Here is a 22559-nt window from a genome sequence, read left to right as displayed (position 1 = left end):
CCTCTCCTCTTGAACACCACCCCTCCCTCCTCTTCTCGACTAGACTGCCCCTCCCTCCCTCCCTCCCTTCTCTCCTCTTGACCCCCCTCCCTCCCTCTCTCCTCTTGACCCCCCTCCCTCCCTCTCTCCTCTTGACCCCCTCCCTCCCTCTCTCCTCTTGACCCCTCCCTCCTCTCTTGTCCTCCTGACCCCTCCCTCTCCCCTCTCGCCTCACGTCCCTCCTCTCGCCTCACGTCCCTCCTCTCGCCCCTCCTCTCGCCTCACGTCCCTCCTCTCGCCTCACGTCCCTCCTCTCCTCTTGACTCCCCCCTGCCACGTCTCCACTTCTTGACCCCTCCCTCCTCTCCTCTTAACCCCTCTCTTCTCTCGACTCCTCCCTCCCTCCCTACAACTGCCCCTCCCTCCCTCCCTCCTTCCTTGCCTCCCTCTCGACTCACTCCCCCTCCCTCCCTCTTTCCCCTCCAGTCTGTCTCATCAGCCCTCTGACATCCATTTAAACTCTCATTTACAGGCTGTTAGTGCTGGAGCCGATCCAGTAACAGAACCCCCATGCAGATACAGACAGACACATCACAGTGTGGTCAAACACAGGCATTGCAATGACATTAAAATGGCCTCATTCAGAATGGGAGATCCACATAGCTGAGACTATTATATCAGGGTAAACAATCCTATAAAGGCAGAATCATATCTTTGTGAAGTGCTGAAGTAGGGTGAACAGACTGACAGGGAGTGCAGTGCTCACTAAAGGATATGCTAATATGGAGCTGTATTCAGCCTTGAGAGTGATTGGCACAGTGTGTTGATAGAATGGATAGTTCTGGGTTGAAGAACACAATGCCAAGACAGTGAGAGGAAGAAGAGGGATGAAAAAAAGGAACGGAAGAGAAAGATAGGGAATCAGCTCAACGTGAATGTTGTATTTTTGTCTTTAAGTGTACTACACTCTAGGGTATATAACTGTTATGAAGTGTACGGGTAAGGTGATGTCTTGTGAATTAAAGCACATTAAGAATGCGTACAGCCATTTTTCACACGCCAACAGAGAGCCTCGCCGTGTTAAGTTACAGTATGCCTACATGCACACAGAGTGGGAGTGATGCAAAAGGCGGTGTGGTAGTAAGCTAAATGAGAAGGGACATAACTGTTCATTGTGCTTCACTACACAGACAGACATCTCTCTGTTATGACTGGGAAGTCACAATATCTGCCATTGCCCTGGAATAAATATGGCTCGAGTCACTTTCAGTATGCCTGTTGTATCAACCACAGATCCACATGAAATTGAAATCTAATGTTTCGCCGTCAGAAGTGTGATTTCCAGAGAGAGGGGGAAGTTAGAGTTGTCGGTAATGGACTTCCACATCTCCCGGTCTTCTCTCATTTCTGAGTTTTCAGCAAGTGTGTCTGTCTGTAAAGCTGTCAGAGCGCATCACCCCCTAGTCTCCTTAGTTATTTTGCCTCAGTCAAACTCGTTATAGTCAAAGCCAATGGAAGGATGCCTATATCAAGTCCTCATTATGGGGGAGTGTGTTAATTTCAAAATGTCCAATCAACAGTTAAAAGCGCTGTGATACTGTATGATCAAAGATGCAATATATTATACTCCAGATCAGGAAGTCAGTCATGGTAGTAGAATTGTGCTGTGTTATGAGTAGGAATAGCAGATCCATGATAGTCTTCATTGTTACTCCTTCTCAGTGGTGTAAAGTAATACTTAGAGGTCGACAGATTAATCGGAATGGCCGATTAATTAGGGTCGATTTCAAGTTTTCATAACAATCGGTAATCTGCATTTTGGGACACCGATTATGGCCGAGTACATTGCATTCCATGAGGAGACTGCATGGCAGGCTGGCTACCTGTTACTCGAGTGCAGCAATGAGCCAAGGAAATGTGCTAGCTAGCATTAAACGTATCTTCTAAAAAACAATCAATCAATCTTAATTAATATAATCACTAATCGACTACACATGGTTGACGATATTACTAGTTTATCTAGCTTGTCCTGTGTTTGCATATAATCGATGTGTGCCTGTTAATTTATCATTGAACTACAGCCTACTTCACCAAATGGGTGATGATTTAACAAGCGCATTCGTGAAAAAAGCACTGTCGTTGCACCAATGTGTACCTAACCATAAACATCAATGCCTTTCTTAAAATCAATACACAAGTTTATATTTTTAAACCTGCATATTTAGTTAATATTGCCTGCTAACATGAATTTATTTTAACTAGGGAAATTGTGTCACTTCTCTTGCGTTCTGTGCAAGCAGAGTCAGTGTATATGCAGCAGTTTGGGCTGCTTGGCTCGTTGCGAACTGTGAAGACTATTTCTTCCTAAAAAAGACAGTAACTAATTTGCCAGAATTGTACATAATTATGACATAACATTGAAGGTTGTACAATGTAACAGCAATATTTAGACTTAGGGATGCCACCCGTTAGATAAAATACGGAACGGTTCCGTATTTCACTGAAAGAATAAACGTTTTGTTTTCTAAATGATAGTTTCCGGATTTTACCATATTAATGACCTAAGGCTCGTATTTCTGTGTGTTATTATAATTAAGTCTATGATTTGATAGAGCAGTCTGACTGAGCAGTGGTAGGCAGCAGTAGGCTCGTATGCATTCATTCAAACAGCACTTTCCTGCATTTGCCAGCAGCTCTTAGCTGTGCTTCAAGCATTGCACTGTTTATGACTTCAAGCCTATCAACTCCCGAGATTATCCAATAGTCAAATGTATATGAAATACAAATGGTATAGAGTGAAATAGTCCTATAATTCCTATAATAACTACAACCTAAAACTTCTTGCCTGGGAATATTGAAGACTCATGTTAAAAGGAACCACCAGCTTTCATATGTTCTCATGTTCTGAGCAAGGAATTTAAACGTTAGCTTTTTTACATGGCAAATATTGCACTTTTACTTTCTTCTCCAACACCTTGTTTTTACATTATTTAAACCAAATTGAACAAGTTTAAATATTTATTTGAGACTAAATAGATTTTATTGATGTATTATATTAAGTTCAAGTAAGTGTTCATTCAGTATTGTTGCAATTGCCATTATTACAAATATATAATCGGCCAATAAAAAAAAAAACGGCCAATTAATCGGTCTCTGCTTATTTTGGTCCTCCAATAATCGGTATTATTATTTAAAAAATCATAATCTGTCGACTTCTAATACTTAAGTCATTTTTGGGGGTATCGGTACGTTATTATTTATATTTTTGCCAACTTTTCCTTTTACTTCACTAAATTCCTAATAGGCTGCGTGCGTGCATGCGCTGCAAAATAAATGTAGAAATCTATGTTATTCAATTATTGCACCAACACTGCTCACGCGCGTCAACAAGCGTCTGCGTTGCCAAGGGCTTTCTATTTCTGACGCAGATCACGCTGCTAGTCCTGCCTTTCCCATATCCTCATTGGTTTATAGAAGCAGGTACCCACGTGCCATATCCTCATTTGTTATACCCACGTGGGTGATTGAAAGACGAACTGTGTTGCCGGTCGGTGTAGTAATAATATGAAAGTTTAGATGCCAATCACCATATAAGTTCAAAGATGAAAAAACCTTAAAGGAGGAGAGATGGCTTCCGGCGCCGACAGAGATGGCCGCCTCGCTTCGCGTTCCTAGGAAACTATGCAGTTTTGTTTTTTTACGTGTTATTTCTTACATTTCTTACATTTCTTTCTTTCTTACCCCAGGTCATTTTAGGTATCATTACATACATTCGAGAAGAACTACTGAATATAAGATCAGCGTCAACTCACCATCAGTACGACCAAGAATATGTTTTCCGCGACGCGGATCCTGTGTTCTGCCTTACAAACAGGTCAACGGAATTGATTCCATGCAGCGACCCCAAAAAACGACTTCGTAAAAGAGGGAAACGTAGCGGTCTTCTGGTCAGACTCCGGACACGGGCACATCGTGCACCACTCCCTAGCATTCTTCTTGCAAATGTCCAGTCTCTTGACAACAAGGTTGATGAAATCCGAGCAAGGGTAGCATTCCAGAGGGACATCAGAGACTAACGTTCTCTGCTTCACGGAAACATGGCTCACTGGAGAGACGCTATCCGGGGCGGTGCAGCCAACGGGTTTCTCCACGCATCGCGCCGACAGAAACAAACATCTTTCTGGTAAGAAGAGTGGCGGGGGCGTATGCCTCATGACTAACGAGACATGGTGTGATGAAAGAAACATACAGGAACTCAAATCCTTCTGTTCACCTGATTTAGAATTCCTCACAATCTACCAAGAGAATTCTCTTCGATTATAATCACAGCCGTATAGATCCCCCCCAAGCAGACACATCGATGGCTCTGAACAAACTTTATTTAACTCTTTGCAAACTGGAAACCATTTATCCGGAGGCTGCATTCATTGTAGCTGGGGATTTTAACAAAGCTAATCTGAAAACAAGACTCCCTAAATTTTATCAGCATATCGATTGCGCAACCAGGGGTGGTAAAACCTTGGATCATTGTTACTCTAACTTCCGCGACGCATATAAGGCCCTGCCCCGCCCCCCTTTCGGAAAAGCTGACCACGACTCCATTTTGTTGATCCCTGCCTACAGACAGAAACTTAAACAAGAGGCTCCCACGCTGAGGTCTGTCCAACGCTGGTCCGACCAAGCTGACTCCACACTCCAAGACTGCTTCCATCACGTGGACTGGGACATGTTTCGTATTGCGTCAGATAAAAATATTGACGAATACGCTGATTCGGTGTGCGAGTTCATTAGAACGTGCGTTGAAGATGTCGTTCCCATAGCAACGATAAAAACATTCCCTAACCAGAAACCGTGGATTGATGGCAGCATTCGCGTGAAACTGAAAGCGCGAACCACTGCTTTTAATCAGGGCAAGGTGTCTGGTAACATGACCGAATACAAACAGTGCAGCTATTCCCTCCGCAAGGCTATTAAACAAGCTAAGCGTCAGTACAGAGACAAAGTGGAATCTCAATTCAACGGCTCAGACACAAGAGGCATGTGGCAGGGTCTACAGTCAATCAAGGACTACAAGAAAAAACCCAGCCCAGTCACGGACCAGGATGTCTTGCTCCCAGGCAGACTAAATAACTTTTTTGCCAGCTTTGAGGACAATACAGTGCCACTGACACGGCCTGCAAAGAAAACATGCGGTCTCTCCTTCACTGCAGCCGAGGTGAGTAAGACATTTAAACGTGTTAACCCTCGCAAGGCTGCAGGCCCAGACGGCATCCCCAGCCGCGCCCTCAGAGCATGCGCAGACCAGCTGGCCGGTGTGTTTACGGACATATTCAATCAATCCCTATACCAGTCTGCTGTTCCCACATGCTTCAAGAGGGCCACCATTGTTCCTGTTCCCAAGAAAGCTAAGGTAACTGAGCTAAACGACTACCGCCCCGTAGCACTCACTTCCGTCATCATGAAGTGCTTTGAGAGACTAGTCAAGGACCATATCACCTCCACCCTACCTGACACCCTAGACCATGGGTGTCAAACTCCGGCCCGTGGGCCATTCTCTGCCAATGGGCTGACAGCTGGTTGCTGAGATGTTGCTGAAAGACATTCCCCAGGAGGTGTTGATGCGCCCTCTTTCCCGAAATGAAGTAGTGGGAATGATCGTGAGACTGACAATCTTTGGAGCTGCCACCTACTACGGCATCAAATGGGTGGTGGAGGCAATGGACCCTACACATAAACAGAAGATCCAGGCCAAGAAAAGGGTATGTGCACATATTGTTTATGTTTTAGATCTGATTAATCTTATAATATATATTTATTTATTATTGTTAGATTAATCATCAATTGTGTTAAGCAGTAGAGTGACATCCATCTCCTCCTCCAGGCAGAGCAGCTGATGAAGCAGATTGGAGTGGAGGGTGTCAAACTCACTGAATATGAGATGAACATTGCTTCTCACCTGGTAGATCCACGCAGCATGAGGGTAAGGGAAATCTATAAAGTGTGACAGTTCTTCTTTAAATTGTATTTTTGTGACTTACCAAGTTGGTGGTGTTACATAATCTGTGCTTTGTACAGTAAGTTAGAGGAAAGGAGTCATTTTGCACATTGTTTATAAAGTTGTAAGCCTAATGATTTTGCTGCTCTTCATCTGTAGGTGTCCTGGAGGGATATTGCAGGGCTTGATGAGGTCATTTATGAACTGCAGGACACTGTTATCCTTCCCTTCCAGAAGAGACACCTACTGGCTGGATCCAAACTCTTTCAGCCTCCCAAAGGTGAATGCTTCAGGGCACATCATCTTGTATTTTGCATATTTTTTTCTTCCAAAGTAAATTATTTTGGTTAACACTTTTGGGCATTAAGTGAATTAATGATTTGATTCTCTCTCTGTCACCACCTCAGGGGTGTTGTTGTATGGGCCTCCTGGGTGTGGGAAGACTCTTATTGCCAAGGCAACCGCCAAAGCCTCAGGATGCCAGTTCATCAACCTGCAGCCCTCCACTCTGACGGACAAGTGGTACGGCGAATCACAGAAGCTCACCGCTGCGGTCTTCTCGTTGGCTGTCAAGATCCAGCCATGTATCATTTTCATAGATGAAATTGGTGCGTGTCATTACGTATCTCTCTTGTTTTAAAACTAATTTGTGAACCATTAGTGAGAGCCGTTCATTAAATATCCAGTAGTGTAAATGCTCTTGATTGATATCCTTTACTGATTTCTTTAACCTCAACCATTTATATAATCATATTTGAGGCTGTGTTCACTTTTCAAGTCTTATTTTTCAGACTCCTTCCTGAGGAATCGCTCCAGTCTGGACCATGAGGCCACAGCCATGATGAAGGCCCAGTTTATGAGCTTGTGGGACGGGCTGGAGACTGGGGCAAGCAGTCAGGTACCACTACCAACTCCCATAGTTAGATTTGTCTTATTTGCTTTTACGTGAGTATTGGCCATTGGTTTAATATCTTGCTTTGCTGGTTGTACAGTTAGTTAATGTTGTGGTATTGTTCTTGCAGGTGATGGTGATGGGGGCCACCAATAGACCACAGGATCTGGACCCAGCCATACTGCGCAGAATGCCCACCACCTTTCACGTGGGCCTACCAGTGAGATATACACACTTGAATGTTGTGAATGCACTCTGATAATCAAACTGTCATGTTAAAAACTGTCTCTCATTATGTTATGTACTTCTGTAGACTACAAGACAGAGGACAGAGATACTGAAGTTGATCCTGGCAGGAGAAAATGTAAGCTAACACCATCTCCATCCCTTCGTTTCCTCTCAGATATCCAACCAGTTTGAGTCGTTTCATATCTATCCACTGTTGAATTTCAAGGTTAAATAGTAACAAACGTCACAAATGACAATGAAATCTGGAATAGTGATTTACAGTATCATGCCTGAATAAATGTACTGTATACTAAACCAACACTTTGTCCCACTCTTCCTCAGCTAAGCAATGCCATTAATCTGAAGGAGATAGCAGAGAAGTCGGAGGGTTCATCAGGCAGTGACCTCAGGGAGCTGTGTCGCGATGCTGCCATGTACCGTGTTAGAGACTACGTCCGCAAGCAGCAGATGAAACAGATAGCCCAGCAGATGCAGGAGGAGGACGAGGAAGACAAGTAACAACCATTACTGTTTCTAACTCAAGCATCAAACTGATGGTCTTTGACCTTTTTATTATGCTGAATGTAGCTGTAAGTTACAGTATACTTCATTGTGTTGTGCTTGTGTTTTTCGCTTTCAACAAGAGAAGTCTTCAGCTCTTCAAAGCTGGCGATGGTTGAACATTTTTCATAAAACACATACAGTACCAGTCAAAAGTTTGGACACCTACTCATTCAAGGATTTCTGTTTACTTTGACTATTTCCTACATTGTAGAATAATAGTGAAGACATCACAACTATGAAGTAAACCATATGGAATGCTTTTCCTTCACTCTGCGGTCCAACTCATCCCAAACCATCTCAGTTGGATTGAGGTCAGTTGATTGTGGAGGCCAGGTCGTCTGATGCAGCACTCCATCACTCTCCTTCTTGGTCAAACAGCCCTTACACAGCCTGAGGGTGTGTTGGGTCATTGTCCTGTGGAAATGATGGTCCCACTAAGCCCAAACCAAATGGGATGGCGTATCGCTGCAGAATGCTGTGGTAGCCATGCTGGTTAATTGTGCCTTGAATTCTAAATAAATCACAGACAGTGTCACCAGCAAAGCACTATCACACCACCACCTCCATGCTTCACGGTGGGAACCACACATGCGGAGATCATCCGTTCACCTACTCTGCGTCTCAGACACGCCGGTTGGACCCAAAAATGTCAAATTTGGACTCATCAGACCAAAGGACAGATTTCCACCTGTCTAATGTCCATTGCTCGTGGTTCTTGGCCCAAGCAAGTCTCTTCTTCTTATTGGTGTCCTTTAGTAGTGGTTTCGTTCAGCAATTCGACCATGAAGGCCTGATTCATGCAGTCCCTGAACAGTTGATGCTGAGATGTGTCTGTTACTTGAACTGTTTGAAGCATATATTCGGGCTGCAATTTCTGAGGCTGGTACTCTGCTGCAGAGGATAAGTTAATTAGAGGTAACTCTGGGGCTTCCTTTCCTGTGGCGGTCCACATGAGAACCAGTTTCATCATGGTGCTTGATGGTTTTTGAGACTACACTTGAAGAAACTTTCAAAGTTATTGAAATGTTCCAGTTGGACTGACCTTCATGTCTTAAAGCATGGGTGTCAAACTCTGGCCCGTGGGCCAAATTTGGTCCGCGGGGTAATTATATTTGGCCCGCGAGACAATACCAAATTACTACTAGAGCTGGCCCGCCGGTATTATACAGCGCATTCACCACTAATACTACGAATCCCATAATGCTCTGCTGTTTTCGCGCGCCAATCAGGACAGGACCCAGAAACGCTCTCTCCTCTGTGACAGTAGTCGTAGCAACATAGACGCTACAACTGTCAGCGAGCTAACCCTTCCCAAAAATGGCGAAAAGAAAGGCAGAAAACAGGAGCTTTCTGGACAAGTGGGAGGCAGAATATCTGTTTACATATGTAAAAGACAAACCTGTTTGTCTTGTTTGTGGAGTCAACGTGGCTGTAAGTAAGGAGTACAACATTAGACGACACTATGAAACGAAACACCATGACAAATACAAGGACCTGGACATGACTCAAAGGAGCCAGAAAGTAGAGGAGATGAAAAGAAGTTTGGTTTCACAACAGAATATGTTTAAAAAGCCACATCACAAAGCGAGGCTGCTGTAAAGGCTAGTTATATAGTGGCAGCAGAGATCGCAAAATCAGCCCGGCCCTTTAATGAGGGAGAGTTCATGAAAAAGTGCATGATGAAGGTTTGTGACCTCGTATGCCCAGAGAAAAAACAAGCATTTTCAAACGTGAGCCTGAGCAGGAACACAGTAGCTGATCGCACATGTGATCTTGCCACCAATCTGTATGACCAGCTGATGGAAAAGGGAAAAGATTTTGTTGCGTTCTCCCTTGCTGTGGATGAGAGCTGCGACGCATCTGATACTGCTCAGCTGTCAGTCTTCATCCGTGGAGTGGACTCAAATCTGTGTGTTACGGAGGAGCTATTAGGATTCAAATCAATGCATGGCACAACCACAGGAAAGGAAATCTTTGAGGAGGTTTCCAAATGTGTAACTGAAATAAAGCTGCCGTGGGATAAACTCGTTGGATTAACGACAGATGGTGCGCCAGGGATGTGCGGTAAAAAGAGTGGACTGGTGGGCATGGTTCGGGAGAAGATGCAGGAAGAGAACTGTGCAGGTGAGCTAACTGTTTACCACTGCATCATACATCAGGAAGCACTGTGTGCCAAAGCCCTAAAGATGGAACATGTTATGACCACAGTAACACAGGTAGTTAACTTTATAAGAGCCAAAGGTCTAAATCACCGCCAGTTTAAATCTTTTCTGGAGGAGTGTGGTTCGGAATACGCAGACGTGCCATATCACACAGAGGTGAGATGGCTAAGCAGACGAAAAGTACTGAACAGATGTTTCGAGCTGCGTGAGGAAATATGTCAATTCCTGGAAACCAAAGGGAAGGATACAGCAGAGCTCCAGGAGCAAAAGTTCCTGTGTGAGCTGGCCTTTCTCTGTGACATCTCGAGCCATCTCGATGCGCTGAACCTGCAGCTTCAGGGGCGGGGGCGCATCAACAAAGACATGTACGCTGCAGTGAGGGCCTTCAAAACTAAACTGTGCCTGTGGGAGAATCAGATGCTGGAAGGAAACCTTTGCTATTTTCCCTGCTGCCAATCCATAAAAGCGCAGATCTCTACCGCCGTGTTCCCATGCGCACAGTTTGCTGAAAAACTCAGTGTTCTCGCCGCTGAGTTTAGCCGGCGATATGCCGACTTCGATGCCCAGAAATGCAAGTTTGAACTGCTTAGTAATCCCTTCGCAGTTGATGTGGAAAATGCACCAACCAACATCCAAATGGAGCTGATTGAACTCCAGTGCAACGACACGCTGAAGTCAAAAGTATGATGCTGTGGGCGCCGCACAGTTTCCACGGTTCATCCCTGACACAATGCCTCAGCTCCGCACCCAAGCTGCTCAGATGCTCTCCATGTTCGGCAGCACTTATCTATGCGAGCAACTTTTCTCCTCGATGAAGATGACCAAAACAACTCACAGGAGACGTCTGACTGATGAACATCTTCGCTCGATACTGAGGATTTCTTCAGCTCAGAGCTTGAGCCCAGACATTGATGAACTAGCATCCAAGAAGAGATGCCAGGTATCTGGCTTGGGCACATCAGATTAGACCAGTGTGCAATAATTTACGTTTTCTTTATGCACTTTTTCTTGCTACAAGGCATGGGCTTGAATGGTTGATTGATTTATTATCATTTTATTTGTGAAATTATTAGCCAGTGGAAAAAGTTTATTTTGGTATTTAAATCAGAAGGCTGCAAATAGAAAAGAGGCATACCATTTTTATTTAAATTGTATTTATTTAATAAATGAATGCCATTGATGTGTTTTTTAATTTGAAATTCGATTTTGCATGTCTCCACTATTAAATGATATATTGTATGGTAATAAGCGATGCTTGTTCCATATTCAATGTTAAAGCAAAACTTGTTTGGGTCCATATTAAAAGGTTAATTTGTTCAATGTTGGCCCGTGACTTTGTTCAGGTTTTACATTTTGGCCCACTGGGTATTTGAGTTTGACACCCCTGCCCTAGACCCACTCCAATTTGCTTACCGCCCAAATAGGTCCACAGACGATGCAATCTCAACCACACTGCCCTAACCCACCTGGACAAGAGGAATACCTATGTGAGAATACTGTTCATCGACTACAGCTCGGCATTCAACGCCATAGTACCCTCGAAGCTCGTCATCAAGCTCAAGACCCTGGGTCTCGACCCCGCCCTGTGCAACTGGGTACTGGACTTCCTGACGGGCCGCCCCCAGGTGGTGAGGGTAGGCAACAATATCTCTTCCCCGCTGATCCTCAACAAGGGGGGCCAACAAGGGTGCGTTCTGAGCCCTCTCCTGTACTCCCTGTTCACCCACGACTGCGTGGCCACGCACGCCTCCAACTCAATCATCAAGTTTGCGGACGACACAACAGTGGTAGGCTTGATTACCAACAATGACGAGACGGCCTACAGGGAGGAGGTGAGGGCCCTCGGAGTGTGGTGTCAGGAAAATAACCTCACACTCAACGTCAACAAAACTAAGGAGATGATTGTGGACTTCAGGAAACAGCAGAGGGAACACCCCCCTATCCACATCGATGGAACAGTAGTAGAGAGGGTAGCAAGTTTTAATTTCCTCGGCATACACATCACAGACAAACTGAATTGGTCCACTCACACTGACAGCGTCGTGAAGAAGGCGCAGCAGCGCCTCTTCAACCTCAGGAGGCTGAAGAAATTCGGCTTGTCACAAAAAGCACTCACAAAGTTCTACAGATGCACAATCGAGAGCATCCTGGCGGGCTGTATCACCGCCTGGTACGGCAACTGCTCCGCCCTCAACCGTAAGGCTCTCCAGAGGGTAGTGAGGTCTGCACAACGCATCACCGGGGGCAAACTACCTGCCCTCCAGGACACCTACACCACCCGATGTTACAGGAAGGCCATAAAGATCATCAAGGACATCAACCACCCGAGCCACTGCCTGTTCACCCCGCTATCATCCAGAAGGCGAGGTCAGTACAGGTGCATCAAAGCTGGGACCGAGAGACTGAAAAACAGCTTCTATCTCAAGGCCATCAGACTGTTAAACAGCCACCACTAACATTGAGTGGCTGCTGCCAACACACTGTCATTGACACTGACCCAACTCCAGCCACTTAATAATGGGAATTGATGGGAAATGATGTAAATATATCACTAGCCACTTTAAACAATGCTACCTTATATAATGTTACTTACCCTACATTATTCATCTCATATGCATACGTATATACTGTACTCTATATCATCGACTGCATCCTTATGTAATGCATGTATCACTAGCCACTTTAACTATGCCACTTTGTCTACATACTCATCTCATATGTATATACTGTACTCGATACCATCTACTGTATGCTGCCCTGTACCATCACTCATTCATATATCCTTATGTACATATTCTTTATCCCCTTACACTGTGTATAAGACAGTAGTTTTGGAATTGTTAGTTAGATTACTTGTTGGTTATCACTGCATTGTCGGAACTAGAAGCACAAGCATTTCGCTACACTCGCATTAACATCTGCTAACCATGTGTATGTGACAAATTTAATTTTATTTTATTTTATTTGATGGCTAAAACCGATTCGGATTACCGTTTTATGCGTGGATTAATTGTTGGAGTAGAGGACCTTGTTCATTTCAGGTAAAATAACAACTCAATGTTTATAGGACAAATTAGTTAGCAAGTGCAAGCTAACTAGCTACATTTCCATAAATGTTTAATGCTGTTCGACCGGTTCCCAAAATTATGTAATTGGTTCAGAGTTTGTTTTGATATTTAACCTGTGTGTCGTGATCGCGTTTGGTGTAGGGGGACAAAATTAATTTATGCACGATGGCGCACGATGGCGCACGATGGTGCAGCCGGTTTGGGTTCCGTGTAAAGAAAATAATGTACTTTTTACTCCATACATTTTCCCTGACATCTAAAAGAACTTGTTACATTTTGACAAGAAAATGGTCCAAGAGAACATCCCTGGTCATCCAAGAGAACATCCCTGATCATCCCTACTGTCTCTGATCTGGCGGACTCACGAATCACAAATGCTTCGATTGTAAAATATGTCTGAGTGTTGGAGTGTACCCCTGGCTATCCACCGTCTGGTTTGCTGAATATAAGGAATTTGAAATGGTTTATACTTTTACTTTTGATACTTAAGTATATTTAAAACCAAATACTTTTAGACTTTTACTCAAGTAGTATTTTACTGGGTGACTTTCACTTTTACTTGAGTAATTTTTTATTCAAATATCTTTACTTTTCACTCTGCTATGAGAATTGAGTGTGTTCACCACTGCTCCTTCTCCCCTGAGGCATCCACAATGTATTATGGATGGATAGATGGCTATACAGTAGCACTGTCTGTGATTGACAAGTATCCTTTGTCAAGCATGTAAACATGAATAAAGCAGTCCGTGAAGCACAGCCAAATCTACGAGCCAGAAGTCAGAGAAGTGACCCTGGTGATGATAGATGGCCAACCCAGACAAGCTTTAAGTTTTTACATTTTTTATTTCACCTTCTTTTAACCAGGTAGGCCAGTTGAGAACAAGTTCTCATACACAACTGCGACCTGGCCAAGATAAAGCAAAGCAGTGCAACACAAACAACAACACAGTTACACATAAACAAACATACAGTCAATAACACAATACAAAAAACTATGTAGTGTGTGCAAATGTTGAATAGTAGAGAGGTAAGACAATAAATAGGTCATAGAGGCAAAATAATTACAATTTAGCATTAACACTGGAGTGATAGATGTGCAAATGATGATGTGCAAGTAGAGATACTGGGGTGCAAAAGAGCAAGAGGATAAATAACTAAATGGGGATGAGGTAGTTGGGTGTGCTATTTACAGATTGGCTGTGTACAGGTACAATGATCGGTAAGCTGCTCTGACAGCTGATGCTTTAAGTTAGAGAGGAAGATATATGACTCCAGCTTCAGTGATTATTGCAATTCGTTCCAGTCAATGGCAGCAGAAAACTGGAAGGAAAGGTGGTCAAAGTAAGTGTTGGCTTTGGGTATGACCAGTGAAATATACCTGCTAGAGCGTGTGCTACGGGTGGGTGTTGCTATGGTGACCAGTGAGCTGAGATAAGGCAGGGCTTTACCTAGCAAAGACTTGTAGATGACCTGGAGCCAGTGGGTTTGACAACGAATATGTAGTGAGGGCCAGCCAACGAGAGCATACAGGTCGCAGTGGTGGGTAGTATATGGGGCTTTGGTGACAAAACGCATGGCACTGTGATAGACTACATCCAATTTACTGAGTAGAGTGTTGGAGGCTATTTTGTAAATGACATCGCCCAGGTCAATGATCGGTAGGATAGTCAGTTTTACGAGGGTATTTTTGGCAGCATGAGTGAAGGAGGCTTTGTTGCGAAATAGGAAGCAGATTCTAGATTTAATTTTGGATTGGAGATGCTTAAGGTGAGTCCCGAAGGAGAGTTTACAGTCAAACCAGACACCTAGGTATTTGTAGTTGTCTACATATTCTAAGTCAGAACTGTCCAGAGTAGTGATGCTAGTCAGGCGGGTGGGTGCGGGCAACAATCGGTTGAAGAGCATGCACTTACTTTTACTAGCATTTAAAAGCAGTTGGAGGCCACGGAAGGAGTGTTGTATGGCGTTGAAGCTCGTTTGGAGGTTTGTTAGCACAGTGTCCAAAGAAGGACCAGTTGTATACAGAATGGTGTCATCTGTGTAGAGGTGGATCAGGGAATCACCAGCAGCAAGAGCAACATCATTGATATATAGAAAGAAAAGAGTCGGCCCGAGAATTGAACCTTGTGGCACCCCCATAGAGACTGCCAGAGGTCTGGACAACAGGCCCTCCGATTTGACTCACTGAACTCTATCTGAGAAGTAGTTAGTGAACCAGACGAGGCAGTCATTGGAGAAACCAAGACTATTGAGTCAGGCGATAAGAATGCGGTGATAGACATAGTTAAAAGCATTGGCCAGGTCGATGAAGAGAGGGTCCAGATAGTCTAGCCCAGCTGATTTGTAGGGATCCAGATTTTGCAGCTCTTTCAGAATATCAGCTCTCTGGATTTGGGTGAAGGAGAAGTGTGGGGGGCTTGGACAAGTTGCTGCAGGGGGTGCTGAGATGTTGGCCGGGGTAGGAGTAGCCAGGTGGAAAGCATGGCCAGCCGTACAAAAATGCTTATTGAAATGATCGATTATCGTAGATTTATCGGTGGTGACAGTGTTTTCAATCCTCAGTGCAGTGGGCAGCTGGGAGGAGGTGCCCTTTTTCTCCATGGACTTTACAGTGTCCCAAAACGTTATGGAATTAGTGCTACAGAATGCAAATTTCTGTTTGAAAAAGATAGCCTTAGCTTTCCTAACTGACTGAGTATATTGGTTCCTGATTTCCCTGAAAAGTTGCATATCGCAGGGGCAATTCGATGCTAATACAGAATGCCACAGGATGTTTTTGTGCTGGTCAAGTCTGGGGTGAACCAATGGCTATATCTGTTCTTAGTTCTACATTTTTTTAAAGGAGCATGCTTATTTAAGATGGTGAAGAAAGCACTTTGATGAGCAACAAGGTTTCCTCTACTGACGAGGTCAATATCCTTCCAGGATACCCGGGCCAGGTTGATTAGAAAGGCCTGCTCGCTGAAGTGTTTTAGGGAGCGTTTGACAGTGATGGGGGCTAGTCGTTTGACCGCGGACCCATTACGCACGCAGGCAATGAGGCAGTGATCACTGAGATCGTGGTTGAAGACAGCAGAGGTTTATTTAGAGGGCAAGTTGGTCAGAATGATATCTCAAGAGGGTGCCTATGGTTACGGATTTAAGGTTGTACCTGGTAGGTTCATTGATAATTTGTGTGAGATTGAGAGCATCTAGCTTAGATTGTAGTACGGCCGGGGTGTTACCCATGTCCCAGTACTTACTCTGAAGATAGATGGGAGGCGGTCAATTCATATATGGTGTCCAGGGCACAGCTGGGGGCTGAAGGGGGTCTATAACAAGCGGCAACAATGAGAGACTTGTTTCTGGAAATTTGGATTTTCAAAAGTAGAAGATCGAATTGTTTGGGCACAGACCTGGATAGTATGACAGAACCCTGCAGGCTCTCTCTGCAGTAGATTGCAACTCCGCCCTCTTTGGCAGTTCTATCTTGTCGGAAAATATAATCGTTTGGGATGAAAATTTCAGGATTTTTGGTGGCCTTCCTAAACCAGGATTCAGACACGGCTAGGACATCCAGTTTGGCAGAGTGTGCTAAAGCAGCAAATAAAAACAAACTTAGGGAGGAGGCTTCTAATGTTAACATGCATGAAACCAAGGCTTTTATGGTTACAGAAGTCAACAAATGAGAGCACCTGGGGAATGGGAGTGATGCTGGGGGCTGCAGGGCCTGGGTAAACCTCTACATCACCAGAGGAACAGAGGAGGAGTAGGATAGGGGTACGGCTAAAGGCTATACGAACTGATCGTCTAGTGTATAGTCTCAGTTCACTGGTCACGATGGCAACACCCATCCGTAGCACGCGCTCCAGCAGGTGTATCTCACTGATCATCCCTAAAGCCAACACCTCATTTGGCCGCCTTTCGTTCCAGTACTCTGCTGCCTGTGACTGGAACGAATTGCAAAAATCGCTGAAGTTGGAGACTTTTATCTCCCTCACCAACTTCAAACATCAGCTATCCGAGCAGCTAACCGATCGCTGCAGCTGTACATAGTCTATAGGTAAATAGCTCACCCATTTTCACCTACCTCATTCCCATACTGTTTTTATACTGTTTTTATTTATTTACTTTTCTGCTCTTTTGCACACCAATATCTCTACCTGTACATGACCATCTGATCATTTATCACTCCAGTGTTAATCTGCAAAATTGTATTATTCGCCTACCTCCTCATGCCTTTTGCACACATTGTATATAGACTGCCCATTTTTTCTACTGTGTTATTGACTTGCTAATTGTTTACTCCATGTGTAACTCTGTGTTGTCTGTTCACACTGCTATGCTTTATCTTGGCCAGGTCGCAGTTGCAAATGAGAACTTGTTCTCAACTAGCCTACCTGGTTAAATAAAGGTGAAATAAAAATAAATAAATAAATAAATAAATAAAGTATTCGGAACAGAGAATAAAAGGAGCATATTTCTGGGCGTGGAAGAATAGATTCAAGGCATAATGTACAGACATGGATATGGTAGGATGTGAGTACAGTGGAGGTAAACCTAGGCTTTGAGTGATGATCAGAGAGGTTTTGTCTCTAGAGGCATCATTATTCCAGGTGAGGTCACCACATGTGTGGGGGGTGGAACAAAAGGGCTAGCTAAGGCATATTGAGCAGGGCTGGAGGCTCTACAGTGAAATAAGACAATAATCACTAACCAAAACAGCAATAGACATGGCATATTGACGTTTGGGAGAGGCATGTGTAGCTGAGTGATCATAGGGTCCAGTGAGTAGCTGGGCGAGCTGGAGACACAGCGATTCAAACAGCTAGCGGGCTGAGGCTAGCAGGCTAGCAGATGAGCCTCCGGGGGACGTCACAACGGAAGAGCCTGTTGAAACCCTCTCGGACGGTTATGTCGGCAGATCAGTCGTGATGAATCGGTGGGAGTAAAGGGTCCAGGCCAATTGGCAAAATAGGTATTGTAGCCCAGGAATTGGCTGATGGATCTCTCCGGCTAGCCGGGAGAAGGGCCTAGCTCCAGGCTAACTGGTGCTTGCGTCGGGACAGAGACGTTAGCCAGGAGTAACCACTCGGATAGCAGCTAGCTAGCTGCGATGATCCGATGTAAAGGTTCAGAGCTTGTGGTAGGAATCCAGAGATGTGGTAGCAGTCCGATATGCTCTCCGATACGCTCTGGGTTGATATTGCGCTGTGTAGACTGGCAGGAATTGACCGTGCTGAGGCTGGCTGATGTCAGAGTTAACGGTGATGACTGCTAGCAGTGGCTAACTGACTACTAGCTAGTAGCTAGATAGCTGGCTAGCTGATGATGGGGGTTCCGGTTCTAAAATATAAAAATAGCAGATCTGTACCACATTGGGAGAGGCGGGTTGCAGGAGAGTAAGTTCAGTCCTTAGATGGTAATTGAGATAAAAAAAATATTTAAAAATATATACGAAATACATAAAAAATATATATACAGTGCCTTGCGAAAGAATTCGGCCCCCTTGAACTTTGCGACCTTTTGCCACATTTCAGGTTTCAAACAAAGATATAAAACTATTTTTTTGTGAAGAATCAACAACAAGTGGGACACAATCATGAAGTGGAACGACATTTATTGGATATTTCAAACTTCTTTAACAAATCAAAAACTGAAAAATTAGGCGTGCAAAATGATTCAGCCCCCTTAAGTTAATACTTTGTAGCGCCACATTTTGCTGCGATTACAGTTGTAAGTCGCTTGGGGTATGTCTCTATCAGTTTTGCACATCGAGAGACTGAACATTTTTTCCCATTCCTCCTTGCAAAACAGCTCGAGCTCAGTGAGGTTGGATGGAGAGCATTTGTGAACAGCAGTTTTCAGTTCACAGGTTTTCCAATGCCTCACAAAGAAGGGCACCTACTGGTATATTGGTAAAAAAAAAGTTTCAAAAGCAGACATTGCATATCTCTCTGAGCATGGTGAATTATTAATTACACTTTGGATAGTGTAGTGTGTATCAATACACCCAGTCAATACAAAGATGCAGGCGTCCTTCCTAACTCAGTTGCCCGAGAGGAAGGAAACCACTCAGGGATTTCATCATGAGGCCAATGGTGACATTAAAACAATTACAGAGTTTAATGGCTGTGATAGGAGAACACTTAGGATGGATCAACAACATTGTAGTTACTCCACAATACTAACCTAAATGACAGAGTGAAAAGAAGGAAGCCTGTACAGAATTTAAAAATGTGAATGTTCCCGAGTTAGTTTTGACTTAAATTGTCTTGAAAATCTATAGCAATACTTGAAAATGGCTGTCTAGCAATGATCAGCAACTAACTTGACAGAGCTTGAAGAATTTAAAAAAAGAATATGCAAATATTTAGGTATGCAAAGCTCTTAGAGACTTACCCAGAAAGACTCACAACTGTAATTACTGCCAAATATGATTCTAACATGGATTGACTCAGGGGTGTGTACATTTGCAAAAAATTATAAAAACATGCTTTCACTGTTATTATAGGATATTGTGTGTAGAATTTTGAATTTAAGCTGTTACACAATACAAATATGGAAGAAGTCAGGGGGTATGAATACTTTCTTAAAGCACTGTACCATAGCCAGTGGAAAGTTTAGCCTCCATTTATTCCAGTGAAAAAAGATAGAATTTTGAACTGTACAACTTCATTTATGATACAGTATAAATGTAATGGGTGCTGACAAACTCAATCATTTTCAGAGGCAACAGATAATTATAACGTTAGCAGGTGAGGAATTAAAAAGCTGGAGAGAATGAGGAGGGAGAGAGAGAGAGGAAGGAGAGAGAGAACGAGAGAGCCAAGAGGAAGGAGAGTGAGAGGAAGGAGAGAGAGTAAGAGGAAGGAGAGAGAGAGCGCGAGAGGAAGAAGAGAGCAGGAGAAAGGAGAGAGAGAGAGGAAGGAGAGAGAGAGACAGGCAATGTGCCCACTGCCCACAAACTGAGCTGCACGTTTTAACCTCCTGCCAAATGTATGAACATAGAGAAATATTTCCCTAGATTACACAAACCCGCAAAGAATTTGAATTTGATAAACTCCCATATCTATTACGTGAAATACCAGTGTGCCATCACAACAGCAAGATCTGTGACTTGTCACCACTAGAAAAGGGCAACCAGTGAACCACAAACACCATTGTAAATACAACATATTTATGTTTTTAATTTTCCCTTTCGTACTTCAACAATTTACACATTATTAAGACACTGTACATTAATATAACGTTTGAAATGTCTCTATTCTTCTGAAACTTGTAAGTGTAATGTTTACTGTACATTTTTTATTTCAATTATCTATTTTACTTGCTTTGGCAATGTAAACATATGTTTTCCCATGCCAATATAGCCCATTTGAATTGAATTGAAGAGAGCGAGAGAGAGAGCACGGACTTACTGCGTGGTATACAGTGCAACGGCTAGCCCTCTGCCTATGCTGGGGCCAGTTAATTGCGGACCTTGGGTGTTAATGTAATAGTGTTTTGTTTATTATGGGCTGGTGAGTGTCAGTGTTCTGCCTGCTGTCAGCTCCCAGCCTGATTCATCTGATGCCAGCTCTCTCTCGCTCTCTCTCACACACAAACTCTCTCTCTAATGCTCGATCCTCCCACCCACTCTCAAGCACAGAGAAAATAGTTTTTCAAATGAGAGCCCATCTGAAGCCACAGCGTTCACAGAGACAGACGCTCAAATGTCGATATGAGCCACTGTTTATCTGATGGCCGGGCCAAGACGGCATTGAAAGTCTGAATGCCAGAAGCTATTTACTGGGTTAGGATTAATTAGGAGCCCGTCTGAAATTGAATTGTGGAAAGTAATCAATGACATGTCTCTCTTCCCACATTGTTAGCCCAGCCTCACGTACAGTGCTGCTTTTATCCACTCAGGCCATTAGGAGGCTGTGGTCTGTGTCAGAGAGAGCGAGCAAGTGTGCGAGAGAGGGGAAGAGAGAGAGATACACATCAATACAGGCTCCTCCATGGTCTCCATCAGCAACAGATGCTAAACATCATTAGGGACAGCCATGCCTATTCACACATGGCTGCAGGAACGATGCTACAAAGAGCAGAGGAGATGAGATGTGCTTTGGGACTGCTATCATGTCAGGCCATAGTGGACAACATATGCCGTCCCTGTTGGTGACATGTCTGTTCTGCCTCTGCTGGTCTCCATTAGACAGACAGATGCAGAATTGAGGGGAGAGCACAGCTGCCCTCTATGGGTGTAAATAAATCCAACATAAAAGCAAGGTGGATTTTTCTCTACGACATCGAGGCTTGCAGGACAAGAGGTGGGATGTTGTTAGGCTCAGGTGTGTGCGCAGCCCTAATTAGCCAGCTTATCTGGCTAATGTTGCAAAACCTCATTATTGACCAGTCATCAAAAACTGTTCAGTCTTGCAACACGAAAGGAGAGTCAGTCATTTTTTATGCTGAATTTCACACGATACAGTGAGGGGATGAAAGGCTGGGTATTTGGAATTCATTAACTTATTTTTCCCCCTTTTAGAAAGCTCATCCCCCTGCAGGGTAGTCCAGATACTATTGCTGTCAAAATCCATTGCTTCTCGTGCCAAGCTCAACACACACACACACAGAGACAGAGAGAGAGACAGAGAGAGAGAAAGAGAGACAGCGAGAGACAGAGAGAGACAGCGAGAGACAGAGAGAGACAGCGAGGCTTCAGAGTATACTTTTGCATTCTCAGCTCTCAGAAACAACCCCACATGCTGTGGACCTAAACCAATAAAAAAGAAGCAAGAGAGAACGAAAGAAAGAAATTATAATAGATTTGTGCAGTGGGCTAAACAAATAGTTGTGTGTGTACACTGATATTTTTAAAGACTGGAGGACACTGCAGTTCATATTTCACTCTCAGTACAACACGGTTTCCTGAGCGAGTGGCTGGCCTTTTGTCAGCTATATATGAATCCCCCGGAGAGGATGAATAACGGTGCTCTAGAGGAACGCTGAGATAGGAATCCACCCATTCATTTAAACCATGTTTCCCTTCCTAATCATATAAACCATCATGCCAGTGTTTCTCCCAAGAGCCATGTTAAAAAACAATTGGCCTACATTTCAACCTCTAACCATCCACAAACAGAAATGACATTTATGTAAAACGTTGTTTGCTTAACACAAAGCAATTCAAAGAAATGGAAGACAGGTATTAGTGAACGGATAGAGGGAAAATAAATAGCATTAGAGAGGAATTGCCCAGCAGTGAATATGAAACCCTGCAAGACAATACAGAACAATAATTACAGTTGAATATGAATATTTCTGTCAGTGGTCAGTGCATAATTACCACAAGCTGTGTCGACATAAGCATTGCTAGACAGGCTTCCTCTACTTTGTCATGTGTTGCTGCAATGCTGTGTTGTCATGTGTTGCTACCACATTGTTGTCATGTTGTGTTGCTACCACGTTGTTGTCATGTTGTGTTGCTACCACGTTGTTGTTGTGTTGCTACCACATTGTCGTCATGTTGTGTTGCTACCATGTTGTTGTCATGTGTTGCTACCATGTTGTTGTCATGTTGTGTTGCTATCATGTTGCTGTCATGTTGCTGTCATGTTGTGTTGCTATCATGTTGTCATGTTGTGTTGCTGTCATGTTGTGTTGCTATCATGTTGTCATGTTGTGTTGCTACCATGTTGTGTTGC

At 43.8% G+C, this 22559-nt stretch overlaps 2 protein-coding genes across 19 annotated transcripts in view; one reads left to right on the top strand and one right to left on the bottom strand.

Annotated features, from left to right (window-relative positions):
• Positions 1-22559, bottom strand: part of LOC118358464 (splicing regulator ARVCF-like) — a 366019-nt gene that overhangs the window by 297010 nt on the left and 46450 nt on the right. The gene's annotated exons all lie outside the window — the stretch shown is intronic.
• LOC127911715 (outer mitochondrial transmembrane helix translocase) lies at positions 5535-7989 on the top strand. Its single transcript, XM_052479041.1, has 8 exons — positions 5535-5738; positions 5861-5959; positions 6134-6254; positions 6382-6582; positions 6766-6872; positions 6997-7086; positions 7180-7230; positions 7437-7989. The coding sequence occupies exons 1-8, from the start codon at positions 5565-5567 to the stop codon at positions 7611-7613; spliced, it is 1020 nt and encodes a 339-aa protein (XP_052335001.1). The 5' UTR covers positions 5535-5564; the 3' UTR covers positions 7614-7989.

Source organism: Oncorhynchus keta, chromosome 25, assembly GCF_023373465.1.
Source record: "Oncorhynchus keta strain PuntledgeMale-10-30-2019 chromosome 25, Oket_V2, whole genome shotgun sequence".
NCBI lineage: Eukaryota > Metazoa > Chordata > Actinopteri > Salmoniformes > Salmonidae > Oncorhynchus > Oncorhynchus keta.
This window is presented reverse-complemented; position numbering and strand designations above follow the sequence as displayed.

What these genes read in the sequence shown, in the direction of transcription:
- LOC127911715 (XM_052479041.1), top strand. Translation starts at nt 5,565, where the DNA reads ATGTTGCTGAAAGACATTCCCCAGGAGGTGTTGATGCGCCCTCTTTCC. An exon ending in ACTCTTTCAGCCTCCCAAAG is followed by an intron (nt 6,255 to 6,381) that starts GTGAATGCTTCA and finishes TCACCACCTCAG; the next exon opens with GGGTGTTGTTGTATGGGCCT. An exon ending in CATTTTCATAGATGAAATTG is followed by an intron (nt 6,583 to 6,765) that starts GTGCGTGTCATT and finishes CTTATTTTTCAG; the next exon opens with ACTCCTTCCTGAGGAATCGC.